At 40.4% G+C, this 25,306-nt stretch overlaps 3 protein-coding genes across 4 annotated transcripts; all 3 read right to left on the reverse strand.

Moving 5' to 3' along the window:
* Positions 1-46: 46 nt before the first annotated feature.
* On the reverse strand, positions 47-4,721 carry LOC125294733 (phospholipid phosphatase 1-like). The gene is made up of 6 exons (XM_048243698.1): positions 4,290-4,721; positions 3,376-3,527; positions 2,869-3,152; positions 2,058-2,115; positions 1,641-1,817; positions 47-1,023 (listed from the first exon to the last, which is right to left on the reverse strand). The coding sequence occupies exons 1-6, from the start codon at positions 4,345-4,347 to the stop codon at positions 904-906; spliced, it is 849 nt and encodes a 282-aa protein (XP_048099655.1). The 5' UTR covers positions 4,348-4,721; the 3' UTR covers positions 47-903.
* A 393-nt stretch (positions 4,722-5,114) lies between these two features.
* Positions 5,115-10,988, reverse strand: LOC125294757 (chondroitin sulfate N-acetylgalactosaminyltransferase 1-like). 2 transcript variants are annotated; one of them, XM_048243738.1, is made up of 9 exons: positions 10,656-10,988; positions 9,126-9,179; positions 8,237-8,918; positions 7,835-8,051; positions 7,641-7,742; positions 7,228-7,406; positions 6,471-6,559; positions 6,257-6,338; positions 5,115-5,512 (listed from the first exon to the last, which is right to left on the reverse strand). In XM_048243738.1, exons 3-9 carry the CDS (start codon positions 8,868-8,870, stop codon positions 5,244-5,246), a joined length of 1,572 nt encoding a protein of 523 aa, XP_048099695.1. In that variant the 5' UTR covers positions 8,871-8,918; positions 9,126-9,179; positions 10,656-10,988; the 3' UTR covers positions 5,115-5,243. The 2 variants fall into 2 exon arrangements, with proteins under 2 accessions (XP_048099695.1, XP_048099696.1); XM_048243739.1 differs by having other exon boundaries at positions 8,237-8,923.
* Positions 10,989-12,421: 1,433 nt separating this feature from the next.
* Positions 12,422-24,975, reverse strand: LOC125295051 (spindlin-W-like). The gene is made up of 5 exons (XM_048244186.1): positions 24,790-24,975; positions 23,363-23,408; positions 21,987-22,237; positions 18,235-18,462; positions 12,422-13,888 (listed from the first exon to the last, which is right to left on the reverse strand). The coding sequence occupies exons 2-5, from the start codon at positions 23,383-23,385 to the stop codon at positions 13,692-13,694; spliced, it is 699 nt and encodes a 232-aa protein (XP_048100143.1). The 5' UTR covers positions 23,386-23,408; positions 24,790-24,975; the 3' UTR covers positions 12,422-13,691.
* Between the last annotated feature and the right edge of the window lie 331 nt (positions 24,976-25,306).

Raw genomic sequence — 25,306 nt, forward strand, 5'->3', positions numbered from 1 at the left:
ACTAAAGCATGTAATCGGTATTTGTCCACATAAGGATGAATCATAATAATAATAATACATTTTATTTAAAAGCGCCTTTCAGAACACCCAAGGTCGCTTCACAGATAAAACAAATAGATATATAAAAATATATAGTCCATTTAGCCATATCATAGTCCAAAGGCTAGTCTGAAAAGATTTTTCAGAGTTTTCAGTTCCTTTTTAACCATGCAACAGACGTAGGGTAGCAAGACAAACACCCAAGACAAAAAAGAAAAAAGGAAACCAGTAGAAGCCCTATTAAATAGGTTATGTCAGATGTATGGCACTATTTCCAACATTAATTCCTGCCAGTTTATTGTGTAAATGTATAGTGTAAATGGCATGATGGCACTTTTTCTTTCATAACAATGCCAATTTAAAACGTGCAATATTTGGTAGAGTGGTCAACTCACTTTAGGTAGAAATACAACAGAGATGAATTTGTACACATTGAACACATGATATGTACACAAAACAAAGATATGTATGGGTTTAATTGGATGTTTCCAGTTCCACTGCATCAGAAAATTAGCAAAACCAATAATGCACACGCTTTGTGTGTATTATTATTCTTATATTCTACATTATTATTATAAAGCCACTCATATAACCAAATGAGCCTTAAACACATTTACTGTTTCAGTTCAATGAGATATTAAAACAATTATAACAGAAAAATGGAAATTAAAAATATTTCCTTATCTCTTTCTCTTCTCTCTCTCACTCTCTCTCTCACACACACACATATGTACACACGTGTACAATCAAAGCAGCAATAGTCTGGTCAAAGAAATACAGTATTTTAGAACACATAGAACACATATGAGTTATTAGAACCTCAGTATGCTGAAGGCAGAGTTTGTGAGGGCTCCCCAGTCATTGTTAATCTGTGCTGCCATAGTGGTTCCCATTAGACGCAGTATCCTGTAAACTGGTATGAGAGATCTCTTCTTCAAGTTCCAACGTTGCTGGCTTTTTGAAGAAATCGGACACAAAAATCACCTATAGGTAAGGAAAAGCAGGTCACAATAGAGGTTAGGTCATTTTAATGTATTAGAAAGAAATAAACCCTGATTTGACAAATCAGAATGTTGTGGAAACCGTCAAGGTACATAGAGTTTACTGTATGTGTAGTGTATATGTACTGTTCATTACATTATATACACTATAGACACGACAACATCAATGAAATTGTGGGGGAAGGAAATGCTCTTTTCCATTCTTAAGATGTGTATCTTAACAGGCTATATGAGTTTCAATACAAATTACTCAATTCAGCCCTTGCAATTGTAATGTTTTGTGCTGGCAACTGTGACTAGCTGCCATGCATAGTGGAGCACAATGTTCCACAAGGACAGAGTATGCAGCGCCACAAGATGCCCATTGTTTGAGAGTTGGGTGATTGTCTCTAACAGATAAAGAGGTCTGCATCGCATGACCTTGTGAAACAATGATGTTTTCTTTGTTTGCATAAAAATACCACAGATGCAGTTCCTTGCAAAATTAACCAAACCAGTGTAAAATATTTTTCGCTGAATGCCAAGTTAGCGAGTCCTTAAATGCTGTCATGGGAGAAGTATGGGAGAATGTGTTCTTCTTCCACAGTTCACTGTACTCACAATCAGCAGTGCCACCACAGCCCCCTGAAGCAGTCCAGTGAGCACATCACTCCAGTGATGCTTGTAGTCTGAGACACGAGACAAGCCCACATACAGGGATGAGGCAATCAGGAAGAACTGCACAGTGGGCCGGAGAAGCCGGGACCACTGTGTCTGCAGTCTTGCCTGTAGGTACAGCTTGGAAAAGAAGGAGAGAATAAATAAGGATATACAGTATCTTTGGATATTTTTTCAATCCCTAACACTAGATTAGATTAGATTCAACTTAATTATCATTGTGCAGAGTACAAGTACAGAGACAACGAAATGCAGTTTGCGTCTAACCAGACAAAGATGACAAGGCTGGTAAACCTGCTTGAAATGAATCTGAACTGTCCAAAAATAATGATAGATGTTTCAGAAATGATTAATACTTACAGCTAAAAATACCATGCAGTACATTGAGAAGGAAGAGTGTCCTGAATAAAAAGAAAGCCTATATAAAAGAGAAAAGGTGTTAAGTAACATCACATTTTGAACAAACGGGGCTTCAATTCTGACAATACAGGCATGATTGGATTCCATGTTATTGCCAGATTTCATAATGTTGTTTATCTGCCGTATACATTTTCATACATTTCATTCAGTAGGACTGTAGCCATTTATTATTTTCAGGAAGGTAGTCTACCCATCACACTATCGTTGAATAACTTCTTCTTCTTCTTCTTCTTCTTCTTCCTTTAAATTCATAGAGGTAATATCTGCCTTAACTATTTCAAAAAGCCCCATCATATGTCAAGGGTACGTACTGAATGACAGAATGACAGCTACAGACTGTCTACCTGCTTGGCAAGATATTTCTTCCATAAGCTGACCATTGCAGTGAGTGTATTTGACAGGCTTAGACAAGAGACTTTCTGTTTCTATCAGTTTACACTAACTGTGAGGGTGAATTAACCTGGTGTGTTTACCAGATACACTGATCATTCCTGTACAGAACAATCATAATTCCAATTCATCTCTGCAGACGTTTGTTATGTTGGAGTTTATTCTAAATCAGTGCTTCTTGGCTATTATGTTTCTGCACTGAAGAAAATAAGGTCTCTCTAAACTCTTTTACTGCACAGCTGGCATTCTGTAAAAAGTCTGTCCTGGGTGAATGTGAAGTTTGGACTGTGTGTATAGAATCAAGAAATGCAAATGTTGTCAAGTCCTTGATTGTTAGGGGAATAAACCATTTTCAACTCACCTACTCTCATTCACCAAATTCTTGTCTCCAGTACAGGTGAAGCTTTCGATGTAGCCTCCTGAATTACAGTCTACAGTATTCCACAAAGGCTTACAAACGGCAAGGAAATGAGGTCTGAGTCTCCCAACAGTGTACTTGGCAATGTCAGTCAGTGACTGGCTAATAGCAGCTCCGAATAAGAAGGTGGCCACTGCCTTGTATACACACGGCCCATAGCTGTTGCCAAATGACTGCTTGGACTTGATGGGTCCCAGGTATATGGACAGGCATTCACCAGAGACAATCTGTCAAAAAAAGAGATGTGTCAAAAACTCACAACTCTAGTATCAGGCTTGAGGCTGCAAACTAAACTTCCCTATTCACCTCTGTACCCCCACACACACACACACACACACACACACACAGTAAATAAATAAATAATAAATTACATTTTCCTCTTCATTAACTACAGCATTCCCTGCAAACCAGGGCAAAATCAGACATGCATACCCAAATGCACATACGTACGACAATTATGGTCAGTGGCACCATTATTCCAGCCAGTAACTGATACGATATCGTGTCATTTCTGAAGGGATATCTGATCGACTCATCACTGCAGAAGAATCCTCGTTTGAATGGATTGTGTTGTGGTGTTAACACTGCAAATGGGAGTGCAGCTGCCAGAGAGAAAGTGAGAAAGGTGTAGGCTAATGAGTTTAACTACGCCAAGTATTGCACTCACAAAAGAAATCAAGTGCAGTTGACCCTGATGTTTCAACAGAAGTGTTGAATGATTTAAATTATGTATAAAAGAGACTGCTCTTGTTTTTACTTTGATAGCCTACCACTCAGACACATAGCCTAAACTAATTAACAAATATGCTATTCACTAACAGGTAAACTAATTATCTTAAGGCTGAATTAGTCTCTGTAGGCCTACACTTATGTGAACAAAGTAAAATCTGCACAGCAGGCTGAAATGCCATTGCCTCACATTCTCTGATTTGAGGAAGAGATCCTAAATGGGTTAGCAGTCACAGGTTTTCCATTAAAAGTCGGGATGGCATGTTCAATGACTGTTGCTCAGAAACATACTGCTAGGTTCTTCCTGTTGAATGGAAAGTAACCATACATTTGCATGTATCATCTATTGGTTACAGTTCTATCGTTCTATAGCCTACCAGAATCTGTGCAGTCCTGAATCAGATTGCGAGTGAGATATCAACTAAATAGACCGACATGAATCAAACAGGCCTACATCACTGTGACATGGAAACTGACCTGGAAAATAGCCAAAAATGGCACAGGTATTAGACCTACATGATTAGGGTAACATTCTAGAGCTAATCCTATCAAGGTCTCTTGAGGGCACCTTTCACTAAACGATACAGGTATTAAATGCATATTCCACTCGATGATGGGAGTCTTAGGCTACATACCAAGTACGATGCAGGTCAAGTCAAGTAGGACAACAGAAATTCCTCCGGCTTCGAACATTATTGGCTTTAATCTGTCTCCTCAAAAATGGTCCAACGCAGGTGTGCCGATGAAGAAGACTTCAGGATCTACTAGTTAAACATTACTTTTTAACCCATACACTTATCACAGGAGTAAAGAGTTTAACATTGCACATTTGTGGTGTAGTAAGGTGCTAATTCCCACTTTACTAAAATTAGTCCTTGACTTGAAATCATCCAACCCTATTTAACTGCGGCTTCTATTCGTCATTCTGCTGCTAGCCGACTGGCGCTAACATGCTTGAAGGAGCTGCAGACCAATGAGGCGGCGTGTCGAGCGGGTGCTGCGCGCTTGCCATGCGAGTATGAAAATCCTCTGCTCCGCCTTTTTCCTAAAGGAGATCTTGCGGAGGATGAGCAACAATCCTTCTCTCCTTGAGCTTACGTCAGTGCCTGGAGACATGACTAATGAGGTGTAGAAGAATGCATGTGTATATTTAGACCGAAACAAGTTATCAAAGTAGGCTATAGTTTTAAAGTTGGAACTAAAATAGACGCTATGTTTTTTTTTTTAAAGTTAAGCCATTCACAGCACATCTTCCTATAGCCTACTGAGAAATGAGAAAAACTTTTGAAACAAACAAATAAACAAAAACATATGTAGGCCTATTGATAACTGCATCCTGAGCTACAGAGAGAGAAAAGACACAGAGACAGAGACAGAGAGAGAGAGAGAGAGAGGGAAAGATAGACTATAACCTTATAGGCTATTTGATGTGATATTCATTAGTACATGGACCTTCAAAGTTCTTTGTGCATGAAATCTTTAATTGTTATTTTATTACAACTGCAACCTATTATGTAAAGTGTTGAAAAATCAAGGGCAAAATTGGGCTGCCATGGTGAGACAATAGGCCTCGTCCTGTCTTTCAACCATCATAAGCCATGGAGACGCTGGTGCTCCTCAATCTGCTTGCGAAAGAGCAACCTTCCCAGCTGGCTGTGGGAGGCCTCACTGGTGGCCCTGCGTTGCTGACATAAGTGGTATGTCCACTCAGGCAGGTCGTCAGAACAGGTGCTTGGGTGCCACAGGTGCAGTAGATTGCGCGAAGTGGCCCGCACCACCAGCAGCTCACTGTGAAGGTACTTTCTGTACAGGTGCAGGTCCTCCACCACCCAGCCTCGGGTGCTTGCATCAAACCCACCTGTTGAGAAGAGGGACCGAAGAGGTTTAGGACTTACTCATTTGCACCATCACCATGACACTCACTCTCACAGAGCACCTTACCTTACTATGCACAGAGAATCACAGGGTCAGTCCTGCCTCAGTCATTGCAAGCGCCTCATGCTTAATCACATAAGCACACTATGTGGATACTGTTTTAGACTTGATTTAGATTTAGTGTTATTTAGTATAATTTGTATTTTAGTATATTCTTTATTTTCTAATGTCCTTATTGCTTAGTTGTGTTTTTTAGATTATATACTTTTATTACTTTTTCTGCTGTTAGTGCATGTTGTGTGTGATGTCTGTATGCTACTGAGACCTTGAATTTCCCCTTGGGGATCAATAAAGTATCTATCTATCTATCTATCTATTTATCTATCTAGGACGAAGTTAAGTGACATTCAGTGATATCAAATATTACATAGTCATAATCATTGATGAGGAATGTAGTAGCTGCCGTGGATGCATACAACACAGCAATGTACAAATATAAGTGAGGCAATTTAATGAATTATTTTGAAATAGAATACTGTCGTGTTCTTTTATCCTTTTCTGTTCCGCATGACTGGGAGGCACTTTTGTGTTTTCAAATGTGTTATATAGATGAAAGTGACTTGATTTGACTTAATATTTCACAGACAGTTTTTTTTTTTAATTATTGCAATGTTTTAAAGCAGTTAGGAGACTTTAAATTGTGAGAGGGAAATCAGGAAAGTTCTACCTATGTTGATGAAATCCGACCTATACTGGCATGTCATTCCAAAGCCCAGATCTCTCCAATATCCTGTGTCCTTTTTCATTACCTATCAGAAAAGCAGATTAGCTTGTGTCACAGACCAAAAGGGCTTATATTTTTGTATATTTGTGCATATTTTATTCTCAGCATTCATGCATTTATATGCCACCTCAAAGAAAATGACATCAACAAAACCTACCAGTTCAGTGGGAGGTACAGCAGCATGCTGGCCGTAAACATAGACAGGATTGAACTGGCTGAAGATTACTGGGTAGAACACTTTCTTACCTGTGGAAAGAATATATTTTTAGTTTTTCCTAATCGACAGACTTGGCTGTGGGCTCTGTATTCAGCAACCCCGGGCCCTCTTACTACTACTTCTAGTTCTATTACTCCTGTAGAATTAGCACCGATACAAAAAATGGAAAGTCATGCCGATTGAATAAGCTTGGAAAGCAGGACTTAGCTGGACTCATTGGGGGTATGGCAGAGAGGCGGATGCTTGACAAGCTAATGAGTATTCAAAAAAAAAAAAACACTTCTCATCCCTTGAAAGGCTGATCTCCCCCAACTGTGAGACATAGAGGGTTGTTTCTACCATTCAATTTCAATTTCAATATAATTTCACTTATAGAGCGCCAAAACACTGAACATGTCTCATGGCGCTTTACAGAGTGTTAAAACATTCAGTTTCACATTTTAATCACATTTAATAACCCCCTCTCCTCCCTTACCGCAATGCTAAACTGTTTACTCATTTTTCCCTTTAGTGTTTATGTGCTGGATGGTGCTGTTGTGACACTTAACTTGTTTCTGGATAAATAAAGCATCTCTAACAAGTATCTTATTTTAGCTTACAAGGACAAGTAAGTGTTTACTTGTCATAAGTGATGCTGTATTGCTCAGAAATGCATAATAGTGAATCATAACATTATTTGACGTTTGGCTTGGCTAACCTGGCTCAGCGTTCAGGCGACAAGAATTGAGGAACTCAGCAGTGAAGACCACGTCAACGTCACAGAAGAACATGAGAACATTTCCTTTTTTCCATGCACGGGCCCCCACATCAAGGCCCCTTCCTCGTGAGAATTCTTCGTTAAGCTGTATCAGCGTGAAATTCTTGAAGCTTGTCTCTCTGCATTATCACACCAAAAAACACCATTGTTTCCTAAATATATCGCAACAAATTAACAATATTCAGAAAATGTAATAATCAGAACAAATGTCAAAACCTGAAAACTGATTTTTTTGTAATCCTTATGAAACAACAGTTTAATCCCATAGCTGAACGTGCAAAGGGGTGGGAGTAGGGGAGCCAAAGTGCTCCAAAGTTTCTTCAATTGATATAGGTGAAGAAATTATTTGTCACCTTGCTGTCATTTCAAGAATTTTTCTCACTTCTTCAAGCTGATCTTTCCCAAAATAAACCACTGTTAGGTGTATCTTTCCATCTTGGCGGATGCAAACATCTCTGAAATATGTAACAAATAAATAGCATTAATTTAGACTTACGCAAAATCTATATCAGACTTAAAGCTACGGAATGCAAGATATGAAGTTGACCTGAAGTTAACCATGAAGCGTTTGAACTTGTCAGCCATTTTAGCCAGGGGTACAATTATGTTCACAAGCACACCAGACAAGTCCATCTGCTCATCCCTGAGCCGCATCAGGGGTGCAAATGGCCGGAAGAACACTAGCCTCTTGAAGTCCTCTGGTCCGTCTCCCTTAAACATCAGCTCGTACATTGTGCCACGGTCTCTCTCTGTACGGTAGATTCCTGCATCAGACATCAGTTGAAGACAGATTGACACATAGCCCAAATGAGGCAAAATACATTTACTCTTAACATGCTTCATGCCTCCATGTAGAAGCAAAATCATAATTATCACTAAAGACCTACAGCTCCTGCTACAAGTATATATTGTAGCTGCTTCTATAAAGGGCGCCGAATATGACACATACCCTCGATGAAATCAGATGGGGAGTAGACTTTACGCAGCTGGGGGTCATCACTGTCCCGGGGGGCATTGAGCATGTGTAACGCTGTCTCCAGGGTGCTGACGAGCTCATGCCGGCGGTCCTTACGCAGAGGTCTCTCCACTGGAAACCTGCTCAGCCCCATCTCTAGCTGGTACACCTTATGGAGGGTGAAACTTTCAAAGGGTACCAGGGCATATTCACTGGGCACTTTGGTTCCTGCATGAACCTCTGCACGATTCAATTGGCTCTGCAGAAACTCTTCCAGGCTTAGCTGGCCTCTTAAAGCATTGCCCTCGGTCTCTGGTAGGAACTCAGTGACTGAGTGGCCCAGTGACTCTCTCAGCTGTATGCTCCTCATGGCCACAGCCTCTTTCAGCTGGGATATCTGCTTGGTCAGGCTGTGCACATAGTGCTGATATTGCTCCTCCAGCTCCTGAAGCAGCACCTGGTACTCAGGCTCACTCACAGGCCTGTTTGCCCAGGAGGAGGGCCTGTGAATCGGGTAAGAGCCTTTGAAGCTGCAGGAGAGCAGGTGGAGGAGGACCAGGCCACTGCATGTTAGTACCAGCATGAGCCCACGGCGGGTCACAGTCGCAAGGCACCATCTCTGTAGCATGGCGTCCCTCAGTAGAGCCTCGTGCTAGTCAGCCACGGTGATCTCCTTCTGTGCTTTGTGCATAAAAGTGGTCAGTGACTAATTTCCTCTAAAATAATATGATATGATTTTGAGGACAAAGGGAAATATGCATGGTCATCCTTGTGTCCATGTTTCAGGACTTTTTAAAATGATGTGATTAGAATTTATATACATTGCTGAGAGGTTTTCTCATGCTAGATTCAGTATTTTCTTTTTATATTCAAGACTTTATACCTTCCCACTCCCTTGAAATGAGGGCTCTCCTGGCATTTTATGGATGGGTAATACCTGTAGGAAAATAATTGTGCAATAAAAATATGATTTTAGTTATATAAGAGGATACATACTTATAAAGAGAAAGAAGAGATACATACTGTATAAGAGAAAGATAAAGAGAAAGAAATAAAAACAGGTGGCTGTCACTGGTTATTTTCTAATGTTAGGGGAAGATACAGGTGTGGTGGAGTAGTGATAATGTCAATTGGGCAGGGTTCAATTTGCCAACAAGCCATTGAGTCTCTTTGGATAAAGGCATCTGCATATTTGTTACTTGACCTTTTTTTAAATAAAAAAAAAACTGCCTGATGAAAAAACTATTAATTTAGGATAGTACCATGACAGTCTCCCTGGGGATTGTTTTGCATTCACTCCAGCCATATAACCAACCCATTCAGTAACATCACCCTTCTGCCCAACAAGAGGCAACTGTGCAGCAGGCAGACTGGGGCACACACATAAACAACATACACAAAGATAGCTTCAGTGCAACTGCCTCCATGGGACATGTGGTCGGGAGGGCTGTGTTGGGTATGCAGAGATTTTTCAGAGCAGTCTAGCATCTGTGGAGCCGGTATGAATGTCAAAAATAGACCAATTTCCCTGATATAATAGAATCTTTTTTTTTAGCTTTCAGATTAACACATTTCAAAGAATTTTACACCTTTTGATAAAATTACTTCAGTGGCCCATACCACTTAAATTCAAGCCATATGAGGCTTCAAATTGATTTAGCACATTTTGCGTATTTCCCCCCCCACAAAGAGATCGTTGTTCTTGTCCCCATTTCAACTGCAAAGCATGTCTTTAGGCCTAGGGAGTGTTTTGAAGGCCATATACAGAGGGAATAAGTATTTGAACCTATGCTAAAGTTGACTAAAATGCTCATTGGGCTCAATGCCAATCAAACCAGCTAATATGCTAACTGAAAAACACACCATGCCAATCTCTAGGTATGACGGGTATGTGATGATGTGGGGCTATTTTAATTCCAAAGGCCAAGGGAACTTTATCAGGATTCATAGTATTCTGGATCCATGAAATAAGAAATAAAAAAAAATCTGCCTGCCTCTATGGGAATTTAACATAGGGGTCAATTACTTATTGCCCCTGTAATTTAAGGAAGAACATTTATTTTTTTATGATACATTCATATCACTAAGAAAATTGGTGTCCTAAAAGGTTGGATTACTATTTGTTTTAATTAAGGCATTAAGATCAATTTCTAACAGATGTTTTTATATTTTTCTTTTTAGTCAACTTTAGCATGGGTTCAAATACTTATTCTCCCCACTGTATTTTCTATAACCTGTATGCAGGACATGCTATGCTATACTATTCACCTACTGTTGATGAAGCAAATAAATGACTAAACCAACACACATCTCAATGAAATGAACCACTTAATCCTTACATGTAGCATTCATTGCTCAAGTAACAACGAGGACACTTAGGAAACTAGCAATTCCCCATCAACATCAAACTCACCACAGTGTATGTCTCTTCGACAGTCCTTTAGCCACCCATTCACAGGATAACCATGTCTGGCTTGATGCTTTCCTCACAAACACCTCACAGTATTCCAACCCAAACTAGGAGCTACTGCTCATCTCAAATGTATCGTTTAAGTTTTTGGCCTCTGAGCCATTTTGCAAGTAGGTCTGCACATCTCTAATGTTCTGATAGTAGTGTTAAGGTTCTGTCTACCATGGAAACCTAGAGTAGGGCAGCAGAGCATGTTCCAGAAGGGTAAACAGCAGCTATGTGGAGGCTTGGAACACTGCTGTGGCGACCTGCTTTGCCAGGGAATTCTACTCAGTGTTCCCTCTGTTCCGGCCAGCTTTTCCTCACGCGCCTCCTTCCCAGTAGCAGGTTACTGAATGCTAGGTTGTTTGTGCCTCCATATTTGAACAGGAAGTTAGGAGGGCCTGCTTACCCTGCTCCAGCCCCTCATAATAAAGCTACCCTTCTCTAAGGAGAGGAGTCAGTGAGAGAACTTCAATCAGTGAGATAACTTTTGCTTTGCTTTGGCATTCAGGAACCTCTGAATGAACCATCAAAATGTTCATATCTTCAAACTATGAAGAATTATTCATTATAATTCCTTAATTGTACCTTAACATTCCATGATTACTGTGCGTTGCCTAACAAGATCTGCATAGCATTCAGGCTGCATGATCTAAAATTGGCATCAGGATTTCCCAGAATTTCCCATTTGTTCATAATATCCTTGGTACTAAAAAGGTAATTTCATGAAACTGTAGTAGAATATAGTCTTGAAGCCCTCACAAAGGCATAGAATGGTGTAAATATTACTATTATGCAGTAGAATATAATCAAGAAGCCCTTACAAAGGTATAGAATGGTGTAAATATTCTGTTCTGAAACATTTACAGCTTAAACTGTTTGAACTGTTGTTTAGATTTACTAAAATGTTGCAATACTCAGACATCAGGAAAGGCAATAAGAAAAGTTTTACAAAGTAAGCCCAATTCTGATGTTCACACCTTGATGAACCAATCTGAGCACTGAGCAGTCTCACAAGAATATGGAGCGTTACAAGATGTGATATAATATGGGACCAAGCCACGGAGTGCATCATCTAAACCTTAAAATGAATGTGAACATGTACTGGAAGCCAGTGTACTGAGGCCACAGAGATACTCATAAAACAATATGCAGCATGCAAACAAATTGCCCACTGTGGGAAATCTCTTATCAATAGCACAAGGAATTTAACACCTTTACTATTTGAAATTATAATCATTTCCTGCAACTGACCATTGCAAGATATCTACTCAGACCAAGACCAGGCCAATCATCTGACATTGTATTTGACACTGTAGTTGAAGTGAACTAAAGGAGAGTGTTTTAAAAGTGTACAAAGAAAGTGTTCAATTCACATGTAGTGACCGCTAGTGACGCTGCAGGTGGTGGTGACGTGGATGATGCAGTGATTTGCGATGAACTGACAGCAAGCCTACATAACATTGCTTCCCACATACTGCATTGCAAAATGACCGGCTGCAAATTTAACATGAAAAGACGTGTCAACTGTAGATATGACTGGAAACTAGACCAATGTTGAGATAAGAGAACTGTTGGCTACTCCTGCCGGAGATGAAATTGGTGATTGTCCGGATGAGTTTTAAAGGTGGAATTACTGACATGCCCAATCACGGCACACCCAGCCTTTCTTCTCCCCATATCGTAGGTCAGTTTTAGATGAATGAGCAAACAGAGGATTCAATGAGTTGTCCTTTCCTCACAAAAAAGTGTTTATTAGAAAATGACAAACCTTATAATGGGGCCTTGTTTGCATGTGTTCCAGTCATAGTAATAAAATGATAATCATCTGACAATTGAAACAACTCAAGACGAAAAATTTCAGAGCCACAACCCCGGCCTACATAAGTCTACCATTCACTCACAACTGCATATAATGACAGAATATATACACATTTTACAACAACAAGCGGACAGTGTACTATGAATAGCTTTCTGATAGACATTTACTGCCAAACACACAAGGATCACATTCGGTCATGAGACTTGTGTTGTCCCCATGGAGAATTCTATATTAATCCACCAAGCACAGGGCTAGTTCTGACTTTGAAGTAAATCCAATTAAAAGAAACATGCATTTAACGTCTGACTGAAGACATTTCTGTTAACTGGAGTCGTGATGCCCCTCTAATCACAGATTCTTACACTGCCGTCTAAATCTCCAAAAGGGTTCATTTAAGCAAAACTCTCCCCGTTTCAAGGTTCTTGTATCAGGAGGGCAAACTGTGAATAGTAAAGGCACGTTTGTCTACATCTGATGCTCATGGAAGACAGATGCTCTGAAGTGCACTTGAAATCGGGCACATTACTGAAACTGTACAAAATGACTACATACTACAACAGAGGCCACATCAAAAAAAAAGTAAGCATACTTAAGATAATGCTAACAATAAAGATATCATTTTCAAATAATAAAAACAGGTGTGACTGGTGAAGCAAAGTAGGCATAAGCTACTGAAAACACTGCAAAACTGATTGATACAACCCATATAAGTGAAACTGCTGTGTTCCGCATTTTGATGTAGCTGCATCATTGGCGATTTACTGATAAAGAGATTATTCATGTAATGTAAATACTCACTTTGGTACAAAAAACAATAAAATATGAACAAAAAGATAAGAAGAAACTCACAGGAAGTTCTGAAAATGTCCCAAACCCAGAGCAGGTTATAAGTCAGAAAACTACACATCATGTCTAAAGATGAGGTAATAAGAGAGGTCCACAACTTGAGAGTTCAATCAACATCCAGTGTTCTGACAGGAGTGGCCCGAAATTAGGATGATCAGATGGACTGATTAATAATCCACTTGACAAATGTGGTGAACACTGGCGAAGTTATAATCACAGATTATCAGTCCACAAAGGAAACAGAGACATTTAGTGGAAGGAGAAAATCATACATGGTTAGTGACAGGATACAAAACTTCTTTTGTTAAAAGGAAAAGGCAGTGTTTTGCCTAAGCCTTGATAAGGTCATAGACGTATATGTGGAAGTCATCCTCAAACTTGATGAAGTACACAGAGGGCTTGGCCTCCACCTGCTGGATGACCAGGCCGATTCGCTTGCCCCCTTCCTCCCGACTGTACTCCACGTGTTTGCCCACTAGGCTGTCCACGACCTCACCTGGCTCCGGCTCCTCTTGGGCCGACTCCTCTGCGGGGAAACACAACACAACACAAAGCTCACCTTCAGCCACAAGAGGGCATGACTCAAAACAATATCTCCTACAATGCAATTTGGCACTTGCTACACCCGCTTGCAATCTAGGCAGTGCTTCAAACCACTGGTTATTCAGGGAACTTCATAACTGTAATAACTACACTACTGAAACATGCAGGGACAACTGCCTTTTCATCAGCAACTACAATGATGCCATCCAAACACTGAAGTGTTTATTAGTAACTCTACCAGTGTTGGACAACACAGTGTTCAGACAGTCAAACAGTATGGAAATTACATGGTGCTTCTAACTGCTCTCAACAAAAAAATAAAATTACTCAAAATTAAATTAGCCAAAACAATGTACATACACATAATATTTAGATCTGACTTAAGTGAAATACTGTACTGTGCATCTTCACTCTAGTTGAATTGTTACGTCAGCATTTGACAAAATGTTGTGATGCTAGTCAATATTCTGTTTTTAAATTCTAAGTGGAGAGATAGAGAGCGACAGCGAGATAGATATATAGATACTTTATTGATCCCCAAGGGGAAATTCAAGGTCTCAGTAGCATACAGACATCACACACAACATGCACTTACAGCAGAAAAAGTAATATAAGCATATACATATAAAAAAAACACCAGTGAACAATGAAGACAGTAGAGATAAAAAAAAAATCTAAATATACTAAATCAAATATCCACATAGTGTGCTTAAGGATGAATAAGCAAGAGGCGCTTGCAGTGACGGCAGGGACTGAGCCTGTGATTCTGTATGCATGGTAAGGTGCTCTATGAGAAAGTATCATGGTGATGGTGCAAATAAGTAAGTCCAACAGTGCAACATTGCAAGAATAAAGTCTAGAGACCAGCATCAAATAAATGTGGACATATAAGAGAATAATGTAGACAAAGTAATATAAAAAACTATAGCAGTGCAAGAATAGGTTGAAGTAATAGGGTTACAGCCATTGGTCAAGTATTAAGTATGGCCACAATCCAGGCTGTGGGAGGGAGGGAGGGGTTGTGTTGTGTGCTAATATAGCACGTAAACAGTGTAGCAGTAAAAGCAGTAGGCCAGTGGACAGTCAGTAGTACACAAACATGGAAAAGGTGGAGAGGCAGACAGACTATGCAGAGAAGTCCATCTCCTCTTCCCTTTATGTCTGTTTATGTCCTATATGACATGATCATTGGTCCAAGCTACCAAGGTAAAAAGTTCCCTCCCACGTCTGTCAACTTCGGTTTCAAACAAGTTCGTAGGGATTTATTTGCGTCAATAAACTAGAAGGTGGTAACGAAAATTGAAATCTGCTTTTGATAGCCTACCGGTGCCGTTCCACAAAACAAAAAAATATCTTAATTTGCTGTCTACATTATTGTCAGTGTTGGGGGTAACGCAACTACGCAAATCAAAACAGTGTCTTGTGTGATAGTTGTTCACACAAATAACTGTTCAGAATTAATCTGTAGCCTTGGGTAGGCTTCTGCAGAAAACAATGTTGTTGGCGATTTAATACTATCTGGCGACGTTTTTAACAGGCTACGCAATAGAGGCTTAGACAACTATGACCCACGTTTTGGTTTCGTAAATTAATTTGCCCTACTTCTTGACTGCAATGTAGTCAATTGACTGCTTGATGTCATTTTTATTTTTCTGTACAATAAACAAATACATCTGCTTTATGCCGCAGAATTATATTCATATTTGGCCGACTTCTGCAGACGCGCAAAAAAACACTGCCACTTTCCTCCCCATAGTCCACTGATCACACATCCGACATCAGGGGCGCGTTTCCCAAAAGCTAACTACGCTTAACCCAGTATCGAACTCTTGGACAGGGGAATGATAACTGCTGCGTAACGGCGGCTGTCATCAGCCGGCCTTAACGCACTGCGCCACAGAATTGACGGCGTGGGTGAATAGGGGATAAATAACAATAGGGTACACAACTGTTTCACCAGCACATTTAAATGACACTTGTTAAATGTTAATTAAAAGCAGTGGTTAATTTACAAGGTCAGTCTATATGAACCAATGAATTAACTTGATGACCCTGAGAAAAACATATCTCACAGATTAAACTAAGGTAGTCCATCATAAAGTCTCTGTTACTGTACGTGCAGGTGTGCCCGTCACGTGCTACTAAACGTCATTAACCACCTTAGTCCAGACTACTGAAGTTTGGAAACTATCATTACAACTTACATGTTGGTTAGTTGAACGATGCATCGTACCACGTTAGTAAAAAGCTAACCTCCGTAGTTGTACGGGAAACGCACCCCTGTTTATTTTATTTTATGAAGCCTATAGGCTACAGTAAATCACCTGCCACATCCTCACTTGCAATAGAAAGATGCAATAGCCATTGGTCAAGTATTGAGTATAAACCCATTAAGATGGGTGTGGTATCTGTGGTATCAGGGGCAGGAGGATTACTGTTAGCGCAGGCTTTATATAAAATTCTTCAACAGAAGGCCTGCCTCGAATGCGGAGCGGAGCGCTCTAGAATCTTTGACTAAGAGTAAGTGAGTCTTCGTTGCTATGGATGACGTTATTACTCATGCACGAGCTTGACTGAAGTGACCACCTTGATCGGCTGATGATTGTAACGCAGGAATGATTTCAAACACCTCCCTTACGATGATGAGTGGCAGGTGACAGGTCTGAGAATGCGTGCGCTACACAAGGACAGAAGATGATACAAAACAAATAGCCTAGTAGCCTAATGAAACATACGGATTGATGTAGTATCGTTGTAACATTACTAAATTAATCTGTTACTATGCCTAGGGCCTATGCCTACGTTTGCAAAAGAGAACATTTTAATTTGATTCACAATAATGTTACATTTAATTTACATGTTGACAATGAGTAGCTTAGTTTTGGTTGTTGTTGGTGGCGTTATTGCATGTTAGTTATGCCTACAATGCAAAATTGCTTCCTCACGATTGGAAGCTCCTGTAGCCGCATAGGATTTCAAAACATGGCGAAATGCCACAAAACCGGTTTGTGAATAGGTCTGTGAGTTAGGAGTCCTCTCGACTTCTTTTAAGCTGTCACAGAGGTGGGAAGGTGTGATTTGTTGGGGGCAGGGCCGGATTAACTGGGCATAAATGTCTGATTGCCCCCCCCTGCCCCCCAGCCAAGGTGAATCGGGCGGTCAGTTAATAGGCCTATACCGTGAAGATTTTTCTTGCCAAGCCTCACCAAGTAGCCTATTTTACAACTAACATTACATTTAATTAAACTGCTTATAGGCTATGCCGAAATAGTTTTCAACATTTTGAGTATTAGTGTCGGGTGAATTAGGAAATGTTCTCAAAGTAGCCTTATGGCTGAAAGCTGTTCACACAGGGCCTCGCACCCCCTTGCGACGACCCTGCAGTTCCTCCTAAGACGGGGAAAAAAGTTAAAATACAGTACGTGATAAACCCAGAAAAAGTTGACAGGTAGGCTATGTTTCGGTCCCGGTGATTATTTATGAAACGACAGCCTTTTCAAGGCATTTTAAGAAAGGAGTGGTAGCATGCAAGCTCCCAAATTGACCCAGTAGCCTACAGAAGGCATCAATAAATTGAAGGGGAGGGTCATGCGTTTTTTCATAATCACTTTGGAGGGTTATAGAAAAATTTCTTGCTGACGAGGGAGGGTCACGTCTTTTTGGACTAATGCTCCCAAAACTCCTCCGGTAGCCCCTTAAATAAATAACGAATAGTGTAATGAAGTAAACTTGTGACCATCAAAAATTGTTTATCGCCTGTAACTCCGTGATAACAGGACGTAACAGGAAGGCATTTGGCTGAGCAACGGAGGTTAATATGCTCTATATTTTGTCCAAATGATGTCTGTCTATCATCGTTGCACTCGGAGAAAACCAGAATGTTTAATTTGTCCTGCGTTTTTTTCTACGGCTGCAAACGGGATTCACTCGCAGTTAACCAAATATTTCTTTATTAGGGCAGGAATATTTCTGGCTATTAAATTATTTCTAAACCAGTCTGCTAAAGTCTGTAGTGAAGTCTGTGTAGGGTTTTCCAGGCTCCATTTCTTTTTACGAGACACCCTGCTCACTTGAGACATCTGCCTGTTGTTTGGGTTGTTGCAGCGTCGTTGCAGCGTTGCAAACGGTGTGCACTACCACCACCATCCGCTGGACTGAGGTGTAATGGCAAGTGTACCCCTTAGCCCCGTTCTGGCCGGGTGTATAAGGCGAATTAATGTATCCTTTTATACTGATCTCTGTTCAAAATGGTGACTATGTGACATAAGCATATTGCCAGGGAGACTGTTGTTGTTTAAAGGCAACATAGGTCCATCATGCCCCACTCACCTGGAATAAACCGGAGGTCCCCTGATTTGAGGTCATCAAAAAGCTGGTACATATATAGAACAGGGTCCTTCTCATAGGTGATGAAGAACCAGGGGGTCATGATAGGAGCTCGGGCGAGCACCATCCCCCTCCATTCATCCTTGGAGCCATCTTCATTCTCAAACTTGTGCTGCACAGCCCGGCCCAGCATGGACCTTGCCTGCTTGTTGTCTATCGCCCGGTAAGAGTCTGCAACACATCAGGGAGCAAAGAGCTGCAGTTGAGGTACTCTGCCGTGCAAAGGCAAAAGGCCGTAACTTCAATTTTATCAAAAATGAGTTTTTGTCATTTTTGGAACAATGGGCATCAATTTTATGATGTGGACAAATATCTTGAGTCAATTTTGTTGTTTTCTTATCAAAATAAGATGCTGTTTTTGCCGTAACTTCAAAAAGCAGAGGGTAAGCCAAGGCATAGTTCTAGCCCGTAACATCAGTTGTGGTTCTTTAGCTTTGTTTCGCGGCTCTATAGAACGCTGGAATTAAGTTACAGTGCACCGTAATTTCAGCAGCAAACCATATTAACATTGGTGGTGGGTAAAACAAAGGCAGAGTGTCTTATGCCTATGTATTGTATGTAGGCCTAATTGAAGCACTTCAGCCACACTTCAATAACGTATCATGGCTTGGTCAGCTATCCGCACCTCACCATCTCACCACAGGGGTCCCCCAGGGCTCAGTGCTGGGCCCCCTCCTCTTTGCTATCTACACCACCTCCTTGGGACAGATTATCCGTTCGCACGGCTTCTCATACCACTGCTATGCAGACGACACACAGCTCTATCTGTCCTTTCCACCTGACGACCCCCTGGTTTCAGCACGGATCTCAGATTGCCTTTCAGACATAGCTACATGGATGAAGGCACACCACCTCCAGCTGAACCTCTCAAAGACTGAACTGCTGGTCATCCCAGCTAAACCTACCATACACCACGACATCAACATCAAATTTGACTCCCTGTCTGTTTCACCGACCAGGACTGCAAGAAATCTAGGAGTTGTTCTCGACAACCAACTAAACTTCTCAGATCATGTTGCCTCAGTCGCCCGGTCATGCCGTTTAGCGACTCTACAACATAACGGAAAATCAGGACTTACTTGACTCAAGATGCTACCCAACTTCTGGTTCAGGCAATAGTCATCTCACGCGACTCGACTACTGCAATGCCCTCCTGACAGGTCTCCCAGCCTGCGCGAGTGAAACCACTTCAGATGATCCAGAACGGGCGGCCTGGTCTACAACCAACCCAAAAGGGCACATGTTACCCCGCTGCTCATCCAGCTACACTGGCTACCTATGGCGGCCCGCATCAAATTCAAGTCTCTAACGCTTGCCTACAAAGTAGTCTCCGGTTCTGCTCCCACCTACTTGAATGCCCTCATACAGACTTACACTACCTCCAGACCGCTGCGGCTCCTCTGATCGAACGACGCCTAGCTCTACCACCGGGTGCGCTCAAGCCAATCCAAACTTTTCTCATCTGTTGTTCCTCGTTGGTGGAACACACTGCCAGTTCCTACAAGGGCAGGGACATCCTTTTCCACTTTCAAAAAACTCCTGAAGACCCAGCTCTTTAGAGAACATCTACTCTCATAGCAACACTTACAACAAGTCTTACTGATCCTAGCACTCACCAGCCGTTTTAAACTGACAAGTAACTGCTAAAAACAGCACTCACCGACGCACTTATTCTTACTGTACTCTAATGTTTTTTTTAAACTGTCCTAAAATTGTGAGAATTGTTCTAAAACTTACTGTTTACCATGTTGTTAGTCGCTTTGGTTAAAAAGCGTCAGCCAAATGTAATGTAATGTAATGTAATGTAATGAAAAGAAAATGTTGCAGTGGTTGTTTTACTATCTAGCATTAACTACTTCAGATTTTGTGAAATTCAGCTAGGATGTAGCCTAGTTAGCTAGTTAACTGTTCCTGATCCACAAATAGCCTACATGATAGATGTTGTGCCAGGCAACTGTGAGACACCATAAATGTCTCAAAGCCTGGATACTATTAACTAGTAGCCTACTACACGTTTTCTCGTGCCATACAGGGTGGCTAGCTGCCTGCCAATCTGCAAGTCCACTCACTGGCAGAAAACAAAGCGAGTGGGTTGGGGACGCCACCGCGATACACCTCCCCGTCCCTCCCCGGGCGAAGAGAACATGTCGCACACAAACTAACCCAGCAGATAGAACTTAGATCGCAGCTTACCTTTAAAAAAATCCATGGAAAACAACATCCACTGAGAAGACAAATCCATTGTTTAAATCCATCACAAGTTTTCAGCAAGCCCATTCGCAATATAATTATGTGCAGGCTAGCTAGCCTAAAATCTATCAAAGTGCAACGTTGTTCGGATGTTGTCATTCAATTTTAAGTGTCGCTATGAGTAAGCTATTAGCTAAAGCTAGACAGTGTTGGTTGCAAAAATATTTGACTCCCATACGAACAAAACTACACAGCATGTCCTTAAGTCGATGTCCCTTTAATTTGTCAAGAAAGAAATCCAATCAATGTGTGACTCCTCCGCCCGCATCCGACACACAGACAGTAAATTATTATGTGTCCATGAGTAGCAAAATTCCTGTAATTGCATACGTTTCCAATGGCATTGGCTTGGATCATGTTGTGGCTGTTTTTGGTTTTCTGGCTCTTAAAGTGTTATTTTACTTAAATTAAGTACAACGATAAAGTTTTAAAATGTTCCAGTGTAGCCTTCTCATTATTTTGTATTTTGTAATATTCTGTTGATGGAGGCCTAATATTAAGCCTTACTAGACAAAACTCACTAAATGTTATCTTAAGGCTATCATTGTTATCATATAAATGTTTCTATAGAGTGATAAAAGTCCAAATGGTCAATAAATTAGAAGTTAAGGTATTTTGCCTTTGTATGACCCATTATTGTTTTGCAGATAATGCAAAGGCAGAATACAGTAACTTCCAAATAAGGGTCAAAGGTCAAGTTTGAGCTGATTTTTTTTTTCATGTAGATACATGTATTCATTATGACAATTACTTGGCAAATTTTCAGTGTCCTACCTATCATACAATTGGCTGGACAACAAAAAAACTTTAAAGTCGTTTTTCTCAGTTTCACACTCTGGCGAGTTAAGGTCTTTTGCCTTTGTAGGGCAGTACTGGTCTGTACATGACATATTAGCCAATACATGGAGGTAAGCTATAAACTCTTCAACAGATAAGGAGAAGGTTTTGAGATTGTTTCAAGTAGTCTCAGACACAGGTATAGGTCCACACATGGCTATATTCTTTATAGGGGTGTCACAATTTTGATTCAAAGTCAAAATCCATCGAAATTATATCTTAATCTCGAACTTTAAACTCAAAGGTTGAATCGACTATGTAGCCACACCCCCAATGTCACATCCAGCATGTATGCCAAGAGACGCAAAAACACACACACACACACACACGTGTTAAACTGCGGCGTCAACACTCCTCCAACTTTAGGCAAAAAAAACATCAACCGACTGAATTCGAAGCCCCTCTTGCTACTCTGAAAGCACCAGTGTGGAAGTAGGTCAAAAGGCCAAAAAAGTAAACATAAGGAATGCATTAATAGTAATATAAAAAAAATATTGTGACCCATAAAATGATATTTGGAACTCAAGCAAATACAAAAAAACACCCACTGCTATTCAACCAGTGTATACAGATCTAATAAACGTTAAGTACAAGTGAGCAATACTTACCAATGCGATTTGACACTATCTCCAGTTTCTGCACACGACCATCTTTCAGCAGCTCGATGCCATAGACACAGTCCACATTTTCATACTTGACCAGGTAGAGGGAGGGAAGGATGGTGACTTGGTCTAGTACGATGCCTTTCCAGCGGGAGATCTTTCCCGGGGCATCTCTCCAGCCATGTTGGATTTGACAGCCAACCAAGCTCTTAAGGGGGTCAACAACCGCACCAGGCCGGGCTGGGCCCTCATGTTCCCTTTACAAATAATAATAATAATAATAATAATAATAATAAAAATGTAATTAAATGTATTTAATGATATCCTTGTCTTCAACATATTGCATTTAATTTCTTTCATTGTTGTCCTTATCAGGGTAACTCCTTTCCATTTGTCATACAACATGTCAATCAATGTACCACAACAATGACAACAGATTTATCAAAACTATCCTTTGTGGCACAGACAGCAGTTTTGCTGCAGAACTGGAGCTGTGATTTATTTGAAATGATTTGCTACTGAAACATAATGGCTATTGCAAGATTTTGTCATTGTATGATATTGTCCACAAGCTGTTGGAATTCATTTGTTTTTGGGCTGCTTTAAATACTGTATGTGTGCATTAGTTTTGTAGTACAAGTACAATCTTGGTCCTTTTCACATAAGTGTGGTCTCTAAATTCTACTTGATTTTGACTGTTTTGGACAAGAGTGGCATGAGTCCGGTTCATAATTGTGGACATGGTAAATTTGGATTTGTTTACAAACCAGCAAACATAACCGCCGAAGAGCCACGTCGACTGACAAGGTAATATTACACGATTTCATACAAACAGTAGGCGATTGCACACTTGCCGTAAAGCAATTCCTGATTCTTCAGGTCAGGGAAGAGCAAGTTGCAGGTCGGTTCTGCAATTCTCCCTATTACAAGTTAGTTTACCATCAAAATTAATTTGAAGCGGTTATAATAAGATATTAAAGTAGCATAGGATGTGCTTAAATTCTTCTACCTTCTTTGGGTTATTAAGACTATATAATCATTAAATCATACAATATATTCAGCAATGTTAGTGTATGATTCACATTGCATACTTAGAAATCTTTGTGCATTTTTTAAAAAAAAAAAAAATGTCCTATTTATTAATTTGTTTGACAACAAATGTTTCAACATCTAGACTACAGGCAGACTTAAAAGTGTGCATCCTTTAGTTAAAAGTATGGCAAGTCTAAGCTTAGATCATGATCATCTTTCAATGCCTGTAGACTGAATCAATAATCTCAATACTCTGATGGCTGTACTTTATTCTCGACAAGGCCAATTCCCCAATTAATAGACAGAGTCTTTTGGATGCATTTGCAAAGATAGAAATGAATCAGACTTACTTGAAAGAGTTCTTGCGCTTCATTCTTCCTGGAGTTAGACCATGACCTGTAATTACAAAGACGTCTGCTTGCAAACACTACAACATCCAAGTCTGACATATTTGCTTAGTTTCTACAGACTTTAATCAAATAAACCTTAATCACACCTTGAGATTGCATTTAGAAATCAGTGTAGTAGTACACCAAGCTTGAGCTTGGATCACCGCCCCAAAAAACACTGTCAACTATGTCAAAATGTACTATACAATTTCTAAATATAAATGACTAAGCGTATTACTTGACATATAAGGTTCTAGACAATGATCATTTTGAAAATAGTTGCACTCCCCTTTAAGCTGGGAAAAAAGGCTTTCCGCATATTCAATTGCTTGATTGTCTGACACCTCACCACTAGATGCCACTAAAAATGACACACTTCTACTTTATTGGTTCCCAGTTGAACAGTAGTGGGCAGGAGGGAAAATAGCTTTGTTTTCATTGGCTTTCACAGTAATAAAGTAATATGTCCCAACAGCTAGCCAAAAAGCCCAACTATGGGTTGTTTTTTAGGAGGGCATTCTAAATTCGGCAAATCCCCACAAATTAATTTGTTTGCTACTTTAATACAGCTAACACTACACAAACTTGTTACAGCCTAGGCCTATGGCCTGTCATGTTTTCAGAATCATCATATTGAACATGCTCAAATTGACTGACAGTTAAACTAACAGTTACTATTGTCTCATTGCATTCCATTTTAATGACCAAGTGTCTGTCTGCTTCCAAGCAGCGTTTGAGGGAGACTTGGCTTGTTGCAATCTCGCAACAAACTAACGTTACAAGCCAATTTAAGGTAGGCCGTGAAAAAAGCGAACAAATACAAACTCAGAGGAAATAAATATATATTGTCCTGACTAAAATTTCACCAACACCACCGAGAGAGAGCCCAGTTAGTTCTGTTCGAATGCAAACCCACACACTGATGTGATTTCAGAGGTGCTAAACTTCAAAGCCATATGTAACTAGAATCTAGGTCAAATAAATCTGTGGAAATCAACTACGCCCAATTTGTGCACAGAACATTTAGAGTTAACGTTTAGTAGCATAATGTCAACAGCCACTTGTTAAAAATGACTTGCCGAAATCTTTGCTTGTGTTGAATAATAACATGGAAAAATAGCTGCAGAAGTCTCGTCTGACTGGTAACTACTTTGTCTGCTGATTATGTTGTGTGAGGAAAAAACGTTAGCTAAATGTGCACACAACAACGACATTGGTAAACCCAACATTTTCGGAGAGTTGCAGACGATAAGTCAGTAGGTGTGATCAAAAGCCATAGTAAGGGCATGGCGCTACAACGGCCATTCCTTCTCCTGCAACTCTAGCTACAAAAGACAAATTGGATGTACATAATGGTTGCAAAAGCCATGCGTGAAACAGTTCCTTACCAGACTGTTACTCGTTCGGAAGGCTAAGGTTTAACCGTGGCTTGCCAAAACCACAACCCTCCCCGGGGATTACGAAGAAGCAGTGGGAAATATCACAATCCTGAGAAACTACAACCAATAGCTAGTTAGTAGTTTGTTAGCCAGCTAGCTTGTCTAACTAGTGATGGCTGAAGAGGAAATATACTTTGGTACGCATGCGCCACAAAAAGGCACCGGAGACGACTTGCTAGCCCCTCTGACCTTTTTGTGAATTACCATCACCACCTATTTTTTTTACTAACCCACCTATGTGCTAGAATCCAGATTTAGGTAATTTTGGCGGGTTTAAGTTTAAAGCACATATGCCTGAACTGAACACAAAACACAACACGTTGTACACGTTTGTATATTTACAGTTAATGAAAACTGTATTTCTCCTATGCACACAAAGGCTCATTTCGTAAATTGTGTTCACAAAATGTTAAAAACTATGCTAATGAGTACTTCACCTTTGTGCAGACAGCCTAACCCATCCACC

This window comes from Alosa alosa, chromosome 5 (genome assembly GCF_017589495.1).
Source record: "Alosa alosa isolate M-15738 ecotype Scorff River chromosome 5, AALO_Geno_1.1, whole genome shotgun sequence".
In the NCBI taxonomy this organism is placed as follows: Eukaryota; Metazoa; Chordata; class Actinopteri; order Clupeiformes; family Clupeidae; genus Alosa; species Alosa alosa.